The sequence below is a fragment of the Neltuma alba genome, unplaced genomic scaffold (assembly GCF_004799145.2).
Source record: "Neltuma alba isolate B1F8T4 unplaced genomic scaffold, ASM479914v2 tig00005516_pilon, whole genome shotgun sequence".
In the NCBI taxonomy this organism is placed as follows: domain Eukaryota; kingdom Viridiplantae; phylum Streptophyta; class Magnoliopsida; order Fabales; family Fabaceae; genus Neltuma; species Neltuma alba.
This window is the reverse complement of record NW_021634141.1, coordinates 1-12,214: the sequence shown is the minus strand read 5'-3', so window position 1 is coordinate 12,214 and position 12,214 is coordinate 1. Positions and strand designations below refer to the sequence as shown.

The 12,214-nt window shown below is 33.6% G+C and overlaps 1 protein-coding gene and 1 pseudogene across 2 annotated transcripts; both read right to left on the bottom strand.

Moving 5' to 3' along the window:
• Positions 1–1,738: 1,738 nt before the first annotated feature.
• Positions 1,739–4,408, bottom strand: LOC114747940 (uncharacterized). Of its 2 annotated transcripts, none has more exons than XM_028936289.1 (4): positions 4,218–4,408; positions 3,720–4,079; positions 2,263–2,603; positions 1,739–2,136 (listed from the first exon to the last, which is right to left on the bottom strand). In XM_028936289.1, the coding sequence occupies exons 1-4, from the start codon at positions 4,357–4,359 to the stop codon at positions 1,918–1,920; spliced, it is 1,062 nt and encodes a 353-aa protein (XP_028792122.1). In that variant the 5' UTR covers positions 4,360–4,408; the 3' UTR covers positions 1,739–1,917. The 2 variants fall into 2 exon arrangements, with proteins under 2 accessions (XP_028792122.1, XP_028792123.1); XM_028936290.1 differs by having other exon boundaries at positions 4,230–4,408.
• Positions 4,409–7,958: 3,550 nt separating this feature from the next.
• Positions 7,959–10,603, bottom strand: LOC114747939 (uncharacterized; annotated as a pseudogene).
• Between the last annotated feature and the right edge of the window lie 1,611 nt (positions 10,604–12,214).

Sequence of the window (12,214 nt, the reverse complement as noted above, 5' to 3'; positions counted from 1 at the left end):
AATGAACTCATACAGTCTACACAACAAATATGATAAGGGCGCCAAATCTTGTAAGATTTTTGGGCCAAAAGTTGTGAAGATAAGTTCGAGAACTATAGCCTGATTGGCCCAGAAGGTTTGTGCTTTTCTTCAAAACATTCATAGTGGATCCAAGACCGGTATTGAGTTGAGTGCGCAGGGCGCATGCGCGGACCAAGGTTCAAAATATCCAGTCAGTCACGCCAGTGATTTAAGAATTAGTAGGTGAGATTGGAATCAGACTTAATAATAATTAAAATAAAACAGTTTAATTAAAATATCTAAAAAAAATTATTTTTTTTATTTTCTCTCTTCACATAACTCATTAAAAAAAAAATTTCTATATTTTTTTAAATCTCGCTTTTACTTCTCATCCTCTCCATTCATCTCTGTGCCTCCATCAATTCCTATGACAGCACACTAATCTTTCACTCTATCGTTTGGAGATGAGATACCCCTTCCTCCTCCTCTAATTGTTCACATATAAAAACATATTTGAAATCACTCAAAAAATATTTGAAACCTCTTAAAATTTGTCAGATTTTTTCTTGTACAGCATACAAATGTTTTTTTTTAACTAACAAACAGAAAAGGCTAATCCCCACAACATGACATATCCTAAGGTGTGTTTGGCTCAATGGAAGGGAAGGGAGGTGATGGATTTTAATGGAGGAAAGTAAAGGTGAGGGGAGGGGAAGGATTCTAATATTACCTTACTTGGACTTGGCATAAGGAAAGGAAGAGGAGAGATTTTAATGTTACTTTATTTGGCTCAGAAGGGGAAGAGAGGGAAAAAAAATTTATGTGGACAATTTTACCCTCATTTTATTTAAGTTGTTTTTCAAACTTTTTAAAATGTCTAATAAAATAAAATTATAAATGACATTTAATATATAAAATTATAATTTGATAATTATAAAAAATAAATAAATAAAATTATAATAGACAACCAACATCTAACTCCATAAGACAAGAACTCTTGTTTTCTTTCTAGGTCTGTCGTTTTGTGTCGGAAAAAATTATTCTTTAGCATTGTTATTGGAGTATTTTGCATTCATATATCGTATAAAAATGTTAATAATAGTTAATAAAGAATTTTATTGAGATGAAAATAGACAACTAAAAGCAATTTAATAAGATGTGAAAAGAGCAAAGGAGGTTAGGATGGATAGTTTCGGAACACTAAACATAAGTATGGGTACATTGATCATATTAAGACAAAATATTATAAAACCAAACAAGAGTAGGAAAGCAAAATCCCCTCTTTTTCCTTTTCTTCCTTCTGAATTCCTCGTACCAAACAAACTAAAATTGAATTTCTATTAGAAAAGATATTTATATTTAATGTTAGACAGTATTTTGAATATAATTGTCTTTACTAGAAAAATATGTATGCTTAGGGGAAAAAAAAAAGGGAAGCTTTTTTTAATCTAATCCAAGCAGACACTAAAATTGATTTGAAATAATTAACATTAAATCCCTCTGATTTCAGCTCAACTTTAATCAAGTCATGATGTTTTTAACGGGTCGTATAATTCCTTAATTATAAGCATAGCTTCCTATATTCATGATTGGTTAATTTAGGAGAAAAATGGATAATAGCGGATAACGAATCAGGACCTTTTGTCACTTTTAAAGATAAGAGTGGTCGTTCCATATGTACATGGGGAAAAAACCGGGCAGATAACTCAGCACAAAACAAAACAGCGACACTTAAAAATTAGGAACCTATAATAAACTCAAGCTGCACCTTCAACGAGGCATTACATTGATGGAAACGCCCCACCCAAAAGAAAAAACAAAACAAACCAAATGCAAAAGGAAGAAAAGGAAGAAAACTAATAATGATACCCTACATATATCAAACATGATCCAAAGAAATATACACAGCGATGAAAGTCAGTAATTCTCAGCCACGGGCCTAGATGGAAAAAGCCTCAGAAGGAATGTCAACAATGACCAGAGGCATACCAACCCTAGAAATTGGAAGGTCACAACCATTGCAAACAAGGCACCACTTCGTTCTACCAATTCAGGGGATTTAGGGAGCCCCGACATTGAGTACATCAGCCGCTCCACAAAATTAACAGCTTTCGTCAGCTGATACAGCCTATATACCTGGCAGATCAATTTCAAATGTTATGACTTTGACTAACTTTTTAAATCAAGTCCATTTTCAATTTTCTGGTAAATCAAATTACGCGACACTTCAATTTAAAAGGAGCCCCACACAACATAACGCACCTCGAATATGATGGGGACTAGAGGCCAGCAAGATGACCCGCGCTTGTCCAAATATCTCTCAAATGCCAATTGAACAGCACAACCAATCAAGAAAGGAGCTACTGCAACCAGGGATGCCAGGCCAACCACCGGCCAGATAAAATACACAAGAAAGACAGGAGCAATAACCTTGAGGCCCGTTGTGAAAAAAGCGGATGATAAGTATCCTCTGAGACCTGTGATAAGACCCCATCTTTTCGCGCTATACTGCAAATATGGCCTTTGGACATGATCAACCACACGAAGATAAGTTACCAGCCCAAAGTAGAAAACGGCCTCAGAAAACAGTGAACTCATCATATCTGCATTTTATTGAACATGGAAATAATTATTAGAGATATTTCCACCCAGCTGCTAATAAGATTTTTTTTACAATCAAAACCATATCAAATGTAAAATTCAACTTCCTTGCCCTAAGAATGTCATTGGAAAGAGAAAATTTAACCAAAATTACTAAAGATATTTTCTACATAAACACGTCAAACTAAAACAAAGCAAACCACGCATCTATTTCAACCCAAACGTCCATGAGCATAATTAAGTATGCATGGGCACCAGAAACACATCAGAATCTGAAGAGCAATCAGTAAATAATGAAATCCATTGACAACAAATCATGGCAATTCTTCTAAAAAAGTAACATGGACATTCTTTAATATCTGTTTCACAGTTCACTTTGTTTTTCTTCCTCACAATCTAATAAACATCAAGGCTTCTCTATTTCATCCCCTGTTGTTTTGTTTGGATAGGTGATAGGTGAAGGAAGCGAAGGTCATGTTGTTAGATGCATCACCACAAAAATCATTTACTCTACTTTCTGTTTTGGTATTGAAATTTTAAATGAAATTCAATTAATTATTATAGTAGTAAATCATATAAAGCTAAGGGAATTGGGCCAGAAGACAGCTTGGATAAAGGAAGCTAGAGAAATCTTAAACTCTAGTTATCACCTCAGTCAACATTCGCCTTAATTGATAACATGAGCATGTAAACATAACAGCATTATGAAGCTGCTTTTCAGAATACTGCCTGCATGAGTCTTCAATGATCACATAAGTAGTAACTTCTAATGGGGCGTGTGTGTGTGTTTTCTTTCTTTTTCTTTTTTTTCCTTTTTGACTTTGGCCAATAATGATGCGAGTTACATACGGATGTGGAGTGGTGGTAGCACAAACTAGAGGCTTGTGCTGGAATTGAGTAGTTGACGCAACTTATAACTTCAGCATATCATTGAACTTCTTATCGATCATTAATGAAACGAATATAAATAGACGTTCGAAAGTTTTGATCTTTCTGGCAGAGGAATTCTAACACAGACAAAATATAGATGCATCATAATACATAGAAACACAAACACAGTATAAAGACGTGCCGAATTCACAAAAATGTGAAGAGCAAGTACAAGGTTCTATAAATACCTACTAGAATCTCATCTTTGAAGAACGCCTCAATCACATTGCCAAGGAAGAACTGCGGAAGAATCAAAGACAATATGAACGCAAGTGGGGCTAAGACCCAGACGAGAGAGCCCTTCTCTTCTTGAAAAGGAGCGGACACCAATTTTCTCTCTTCAACTGCGTGGTATGTTAACCCATAGAAAGAAACAGAACCTGATTTTCCACGAAATGGTTCCACCCCATGATATCTAGTAACAGGCACACTAGAACGCTGTCCTGGATTTAATTCCAATCCACCATCTTCATTGGAAATCGAAGCATTAATAACAGACCTTTTGTTAAAGCGCAACCGTAAAGGTTCTTTAGTCAGCCATTTCAAACCTGAAACGGAATGTGCCGCAAAATTTCGTCTTATGAGAATATTAGAACAAGAGGGGCGAAAGAGAGAAGATAGAAACACACTACCAAATAATAATATGGAAAAAAAATTATGACATCCACCCAGAAATTCAAACTGACAAGAAAATGTACGTTTGGACGCAGCTGCAGGGCGAAGTCCCTGAAATCTCAATGACGACTTCGAATGGAAGAATTCCAAGGAGCGATGATTAGAAGAAAATGTTTGAGAGGGAAGCCCACAACAAACAGATTGGAATTCCATTTTTTGAATTTAGGGTTTAAGCCTCTGAGCTATTCGCAGAGCTCACTAAACTTTCTCCGCCTAAAACCCTCATCTCTTTGAGGAAGTACAGTATACATGTGAAAGTGACCCGAAGAGTGCAACAACAGTAATAACTAATAAGAAATTCCATTCGGCATTCACCATGTTACGAGCCTAGAACATTTTTTTTTCACATTTTTTTTTTTGGGCCTGAAGACTAGAACATTTCAATGGAAGGGAGACCCGCTTTTCCTATTTTGGTAGGCACAGTTGATTTTTTGTTGTGGACAATTTTATTTGATTATGCACACTTTTTCTTAATGAGAATTCAAACTTTATTCAACACATTATAAGGAGCTAGATTTTCTGAAAAATTTTAAATTTTTCAAAAAAAAATTTTCAAGACAACCTATTTAATGATTTAAGTACTCGATTTAACTTTTTGACAAAAGATAATAAAAACAGCATAAGATTCAGGATTCACATTCAACCATCTAAACCCAATTTTTTTTTTTTCATCTAACCATTTAAAACCTATATTAAACCAATTATAGCCTGGGTGACCCACTTTAATAAGGTAGGCATAGAAAGATGAGATAAATTTTTTTTTTGGCCATCAATCAGATAAAAAAATTTTATTGCTTGTGTTTAAAATCATTCCAGTGAATTATAAGAAAAGACTAGAAGAAGCATTTGTCAGTGATTAACACCTTTCTTTAATGGGGGAAAAAAACACTTTTCATAGCAGACGGAATCTAGTTTGTTAGATTTATATTAACTTTATATTTTCAATTCCTTACATGCTTACACGATATTAAAAAAGAAACTACATTATTCATAATTTAAGAATAATATAATTTTTAGAAAATTTTATTTTATATATCAGCAAGATACTTTTGGTCAGGAAAGCATAATATAGCAATATATATGGATTTTTTGATTTAATTTAAGATCAATGTCAATATAACCATCATCAATATAATATATGAAAATAAGACACGATTTATAAGTAGGGAGTAAAATAATTTATTTCTTATATTTTTTGAAGGATTAATACGAACTTTGATTTTTTAAATTTTTTCTCATTTTGGTTTTAGTCTCTCAAATTTTAAATCATAAGTTTTTGTCCTTTAATTTTTTTTTCCATTTAAAACATTTGTTCCTATAATCTAATAAAAACTTGGATCATTTTGTTCTTAGAGGGACCAAAACTTATTGTTTAAAATTTGAGGGATCAAAACCAAAATGAGGACAAATTTGAGCAACTAAATATTATATTAATCCTTTTTGGAATAAAAAGGGATTCTCCTTTTTTTTACAATAAAAAATAAAAGATAAAAGGGATTCATTGCTAAACTATGTCATACAAGTGGTTGGAAGGAATGAACCCAACATACCAAAACGGGCCTTTCTTCCTCAGCCCACTTCTTCCAGGCCCAATGAACACATCGTCGAGCCCATTAGTCACTCATCTATGGTTTCAAATTTCAATTCATATCATCATCACGCCCATCCATTCAATTTTGCTTCACTTCACGAAGGGGGGAAAATTGAAGTTTGGTTTCTTTTCCTTTATCACATGTTCTGCCTATCAACGGGCTCTAATTCTCTCCAAGGGAAATTTTTTATTGCCAACTTTCCAAGGAAAATTTGTTAATATCAAAATTTAATTACAAATAATCCCTATATTGATTAAGTATGTTAAGAAGTTTTCATCAAGAAGTAGCTCTGATATACATGATTAATAAAGATATTTTAGAGAAGACAATATTCATTTATTATACATAACTAACTTAACTAATTTTCTTACTATCCGCAAATTAGTTATCTATTTCTTACATTAAAAACAAGAGGTAGCAATATCTCTTGTTCTGACTCCAAAACTCCATCTAGAACTCAGATTGACCTCCTCTGGTCTGACCTTCTCTTATATTGTATGCATACACGTGCTGTTTGTATGATATACATACACATATACATATACATATATATAGAGAGAGAGAGAGAGAAAGCTAGCCTGGGAGAGAGGGAGACTTGGTCAATAGCTATGGAGTTTGTTGTTGTCGTTTTTTAGTATATATTTGTCATCAACTAGTAGTATCTCTCATTCATTCAAGTAGGGTCTCTTCCTTGTCATGCCAGTAACCTCATCTCCTGCATTTGGTTACATCTCTCTCTCTCCCCCCTCTCTCTCTCCCCATGTGTACTGTATTAAATGTTTCCTGCAAAACGCAAGTTATCCTTCTTTATGTAATTTAGTAAGCTCAACTCTGAACCTAATAATACAGCTGACTCCTATATATATGGTCATTGATTTAAAAATGATTGTACATGTATTTTGTATTCAGATAAAAATAAAAAGAGAAGATAAGTGCATAGAATGACTTTAAATGAATGATCACATGATTATTAATTCAGTTACTTAGTGTTTTATTTCAGCTAACTAGGGCTCTCAATTATATCAACATGACGTGACAGTTAAATTCAAGTCATATTAGATTAAAGGGTTAATATAATTTTTGGTTCTTTAAGTTTATTCTTATTTTAGTTTTGATCTCTCAAGTTTCAAACTATAGGTTTTGGTCCCTCAAAAAGTAAAATGGTTCAATTTTTTTTTTTTTGATTATAAGGACCAATGCTTTAAATGAAATGAAACTTAAATGACTAAAATCTATAGCTTGAAACTTGAGGGATCAAAATCAAAATAAGAGCAAACTTAAGAAACCAGAAATTATATTAACCCTACATTTAATTACAGTCTGAAGGTTGAGTGAATATACATGATTTAAATCGAGTTTGATAGAAGGCTTTGCTGATATTTTTGAAGAAGTAATAATAGCATAAAGGTAAGAATTAAAGACAGAAAGGGATTGTTTGATTCATAAAAGGAAGTGAGCACATGGGTGAATATACTTAGCTTATCTCCTGAGGTTAACACACACACACACACACGTCTATATACTTTCTCTGATCCTTATTACAGTAAAACACTTCTAATCACCTTGATAGACAAAATCAGTAAAAGGTGGTTAAGTTATTCACTTTATCTGAAAGTGAAAAAAGTAATTTCCCAATTTAATCCATACTTAATACCATGAATTGCATCTAAAAAGTCACATAGAAAGCAATCTTAGAAAAATATAATTAGTACTCTACTCAGTGAGTTATAATAAGAACCATTTAAACAGTAGAGAAGCACATGACAGATGGATTGAAAAGTATTAGAAAGAAACGCAAACCAACTCGAAGGGCATGACATAACAATATTGACCCCCACAAGGCCAAAAAGTTTTGAGAATACAAAAAACAAAGGAGAAAGGGGTAAAAAAGAAAGGGAAGAAGAGGGGTTGGTGGTCCTACACACAGTGACCTCTGCATAAGAGTGTATATATGCCCAGGCCACACCCACAAACAGGCTGTTAAAGAATGAGAAAGAAAGAGAAAGAGACACAAATAATGCAAAATCTGATGGGTCACATGGCCTCTTCTAATAAAGCATACTGACACCCACACATGCCCTTGCTTTTGCCCCTATTCCCACATTCACATGTTCACTGTCCCCCAAGTCCCCCACCACCTCCTTCTTCATTACAACAATATAATATCTCCAAATATTCATTGGGATTCAACTCATTTAATACATAGTCTCTTAGTCATTAATTACTCTCTCCAAATACATAGCAGTAATAAAATTATACAAGAAGCTCCTACTCTATATCTAAGAATAAAATCTTCACTCTCAAACTTCACCAACTAATAAGCTAAGTACAATGAAAACATCTTTTGCCTAATAATTTTATGCACAATACAAGTACTGATGAAATTGAACTATAGTTAGCAGGCTATAGAAGCATTTGTATGTTGAGCTTTTTTGGGTCAATCAACAGTGTCTCCAAGCACGACTCGAACCATATATTATGTTTGTTTTTTGCTGGCAGTTCCAACACTTTCTTCTCTCTTGGGAATTAATGTTCACTGTGGAGTAGGGGTCTCTATGGTGGTACGGATGATGGGGCTGGGAGCTGCAAGGATAGTGCATTGCAAGTGTCTGTGGCAAGTGGTTAAGTGGTCATTGGTGAGGCCAGCTGCTTGCATGAATGAATGAACCACGGTTGGACCAACGAACCTGAACCCTCTTCGTACCATGTCTTTACTAATGCTTTCTGATTTTGAGGTCTTCACTGGGATTTTGTGGCCAAACTTGTATTGAGTTGAGATGGGTTTGTGGTTCACAAACCCCCATATGTATTTGTCCAATGAACCAAACTCCTTGTTAATCTGCAATAACGGCATAATTTGCCCACACAGCATATTAGTCATTAAATAGATAGACTCATAAGTAGTCATAATAATACACGTCTCCTTTTTCTTGGGTGATCTTAAGAATGCATCTCCGTGATTCCTTCAGAGTCATATACTTTTGAATTTACTGACCTTTTATAAATATATTACTGCATAGTAGTTTTTATTACAAGTTTTGGTATGAAAAATAAGATTTTTTGCACTATTTATAACTTGTCAACTACATAACTTTATATAACTGTTTTTAGCCTTATATAGCTTTAAGATGTAGAGTAGTTCAATGAGAGAAAATTATTAAGATGTAGCCGGGAATAAGTCGTTATCATTGAAAGCCTGACTTGAGGTAACAAAAAAAGGAGTTTGTGAAGTGTTGTCATATATGAAATATTGAAAATTTTATGTTATTTTCATTTGGGCCCCAGCAAAACTGGGACTTGTATATATCAGTTGATAGTGCCAAGAGACAAATAATTATATAATTCATGTAGCACAAAAGTGGTTTATTTTCTTTTTATTTTAAAGTCGCCCCCCAGATTTTATAGTTTATGTATGTATACTTGAGATTTGAGAATATCAAGTTCAACAAAATTAGAGGCTAATTATTTGTGCATACCTTTAAAATTCGGTTAGCATTATCAACAACGCCTCGGACTCTGCTAATATCAATGCCATATTCAGAGCTGATAGACATCATTTGCTTATCACTCAAGTTCGCCACAGTTTCTGCATCAAATTCTGAAAACGCTTTCCTGTTTTCAGAAACCATTAATTCATCAAACTTATTAATTTCACCATCACATATATCTATATATATATAAAATGTAGTGAGCTTCTTTGAGAAGAATCCAACCTGAAATCGTGACGTTTCTTCAAGATTGAGGTCCAATCTGATCCAACCTGAGCGCCGCTTAGAACAAGAAGTTCGAACAACATTCTGTATTTACATATAATTGAGGGTTATTGTCATTTGAGTCAGCATTTTCTGTATTTGTTTTATGATGTGTGAAATTGTTTATATTTATGTGAGAGATAGGGATATAGAGACTATAAATAATATATATAGAGAGAGAGAGAGGGGTGGCCTTACTTGTCATCATGAACTGGAACTCCCCATTCTTCATCATGATAAGCAACGTAAATGGGATCTATCCATCGGACAGAGAATTTCAGATTAGTAAATTAATTCTGTGTTTAAGGTAAGACATCATTTCACATATGGTTCTCAAAATGATTGCTTTTTGGAGGGGAAAAAGAAGATAATTTGAGTTCTATAAGTAATTATTACCAGAATTGGCTGTGATAAAGCTGCATCGCTTCTCCTCCTCATTTGGTTTTGTGGTGATCAAAGAGTCCGAGGAAGAAGAAGAAGAATTATCAACAAGAGGAGCTCTTTCAAAGTTGGCAGACTTGGATCTTCCATAATGAGCGATCTTCATCTTTCTCTGTTTCTGCTGAAGAGCCATCTGTTCCCTCCTCACAGCAGCAATACTTCCAGGAGACTCAGTGATCAACGACGAACAATAACTGAACGAAGCCTCCACCACGGCAGACCCCTCCTTGAAGCTCTTTGACTTCTTCCTCTCCAAGGTAGGACGAGAACTAGTTTTAATCATGGAGCTTCTTGGGGTCACAACTTTCTCAGAGCTTGAGTTCAAGCTATTACTATCATTATTGTTGCCTGGCCTCTTTATAGCAGGAGGCCTAGGAGACTTTGACTTTGGAGAAACTGGAGCAGAAGTAGTGGTGGTCTTGCTGCTTACAGAAAGTGGCTTTGGCGGCACTTTCTTGATCGAGCTTCTTCTCTCTAGGGTTGGGACTCGGTTGCAGGTGGGCTGAAGGACCAGCCGGCCATTGAGCTTGGCCGTGGTCATGGCGGTAGCGGTGGCGGTAGCGCGGTGGTTTCTAGGCCTACAGTGACTTTGTTGGCCTTTGAGGGGCACATTTTTGTGGGGTTGTACGTAGTTGGAAATATGAAGTATGTGTTAATACTGGCAGAATGATCAGAAGAAGGAGAAGATGAGGAAAGTGAGGGAATGGATGAAGAAGGAGGGAAGGGAGGAGGGTGGGTTATATAAGAAGTGGGGAAAGGTGGGGACATGTAAATGGGGATCACAGGAACATGGGGAAGTTGATGAACCATATAACCTTTTTTTCATGCTTAATTAATAATTATTATTAGTATTATGGGACAGTTTCGATGATCTAAATATCTTTAAATTTTAATTATTTTAAGAATTTAAATTATTTATTAAACTCAAAAATAAACTATTTAATTTTCAGAATATTTTTAATAATTATATTTTATCGCATTTATGTTCAATACATTGTAATTTAATTATGATTTTCAGGATTCTTTAATATATTTTAATCTTTACATAAAAGTTTCTATCAAAAGAGAAGAAAAACTTCTGTTACGTGAGAATACTAAGCCAATACTCCCTCCTGTCTTGTATATAAGTTTCACTTTTGCAGACAGATTTGATCCAAAATATAAGCTTCATTTTTTTAGTTTGTCTGAGCATTTATTATTTCTTTTTGTTATTTTGCCCTTAGTTAATTGTATTTAGTGCTCCCTCCCTCTCATTAATATTACCTCATATATTCTCTGTCATCACTTTTTTCATTTATTGCCTCTCTCATTTACTCTCTTAATAAATAAGAAAAAATTTGAAGGAAAAAAATTACATTTCTGATATATTTATTATTTTTAATTAATTTTAATTGCTAGTTCGTTAAAGATGATTTGGTTATTTGAAACTTATATATATAGGACTGGAGAGAGTATATATATAGTAATTAAAATAAACTTTAATTTGACCTTCATATATATATATATGAATATTTTTTATTTGTTGATAGCTTATATCTTTTTTATGCATATATCGTTAATTTCTGGTATGATCCGTGATGTGATTTGGTAAAAAGGTGTAAGACTAATGAGTTGTTATGATCACGAGGGTTGAATAATGAGAGAATCAAGGGAAGCTAATAAGAGGATTTGTTGGGTGGGATTTTCTGTTGTACTGGTATCACATGCCTTTTTTGGCCCCCTTAAGTACACTATTTCAACCCTTTCTAATTGTAATAATGTTTGAAAGTTTAAAATAAATAATTATATTTAGTAAATCAATTACGTTTAAAATAAAACTATCCATAGCATGAGAATTTTCGCTATGCTTCGTAAGGGCTTGTTTGAAGATTCTTATATTAAATGTCTATCAATATGTGTGAATATAAGGTGAGATAAGACTTTTCTCATATATTTATCTCGTATTCTGTAAATTACTATTGAAAAATTATTTTTGAAAGATCTTATCGTCATTCCAAACTATTTTTAAGCCAATTTGTTTTTTAGGATGTTTCTCTAAATTTTAAATTGTTTATCCAAACTCGACTACGTAAACTTCAATATAAAAAATAAAAATAAAAGACACTAGATATGTTTGTTTGTATATTAACATACTTCTCTAGTTCTATTTATAAGTCACTTCCAACATATTTACACAGATAAAAAAAATCTTAAACTTTATTAACTTTCATTTAAAATTCAACA

Bases quoted from the DNA above. Each gene is read 5' to 3' on its own strand.
- LOC114747940 (XM_028936289.1), bottom strand. From the start codon at position 4,359: ATGGAATTCCAATCTGTTTGTTGTGGGCTTCCCTCTCAAACATTTTCT. The intron at 4,080-4,217 runs GTCAGTTTGAAT...ATTCCGTTTCAG, and splicing joins GTCCAAACGTACATTTTCTT to GTTTGAAATGGCTGACTAAA. The intron at 2,604-3,719 runs GTATTTATAGAA...AATAAAATGCAG, and splicing joins CAAAGATGAGATTCTAGTAG to ATATGATGAGTTCACTGTTT.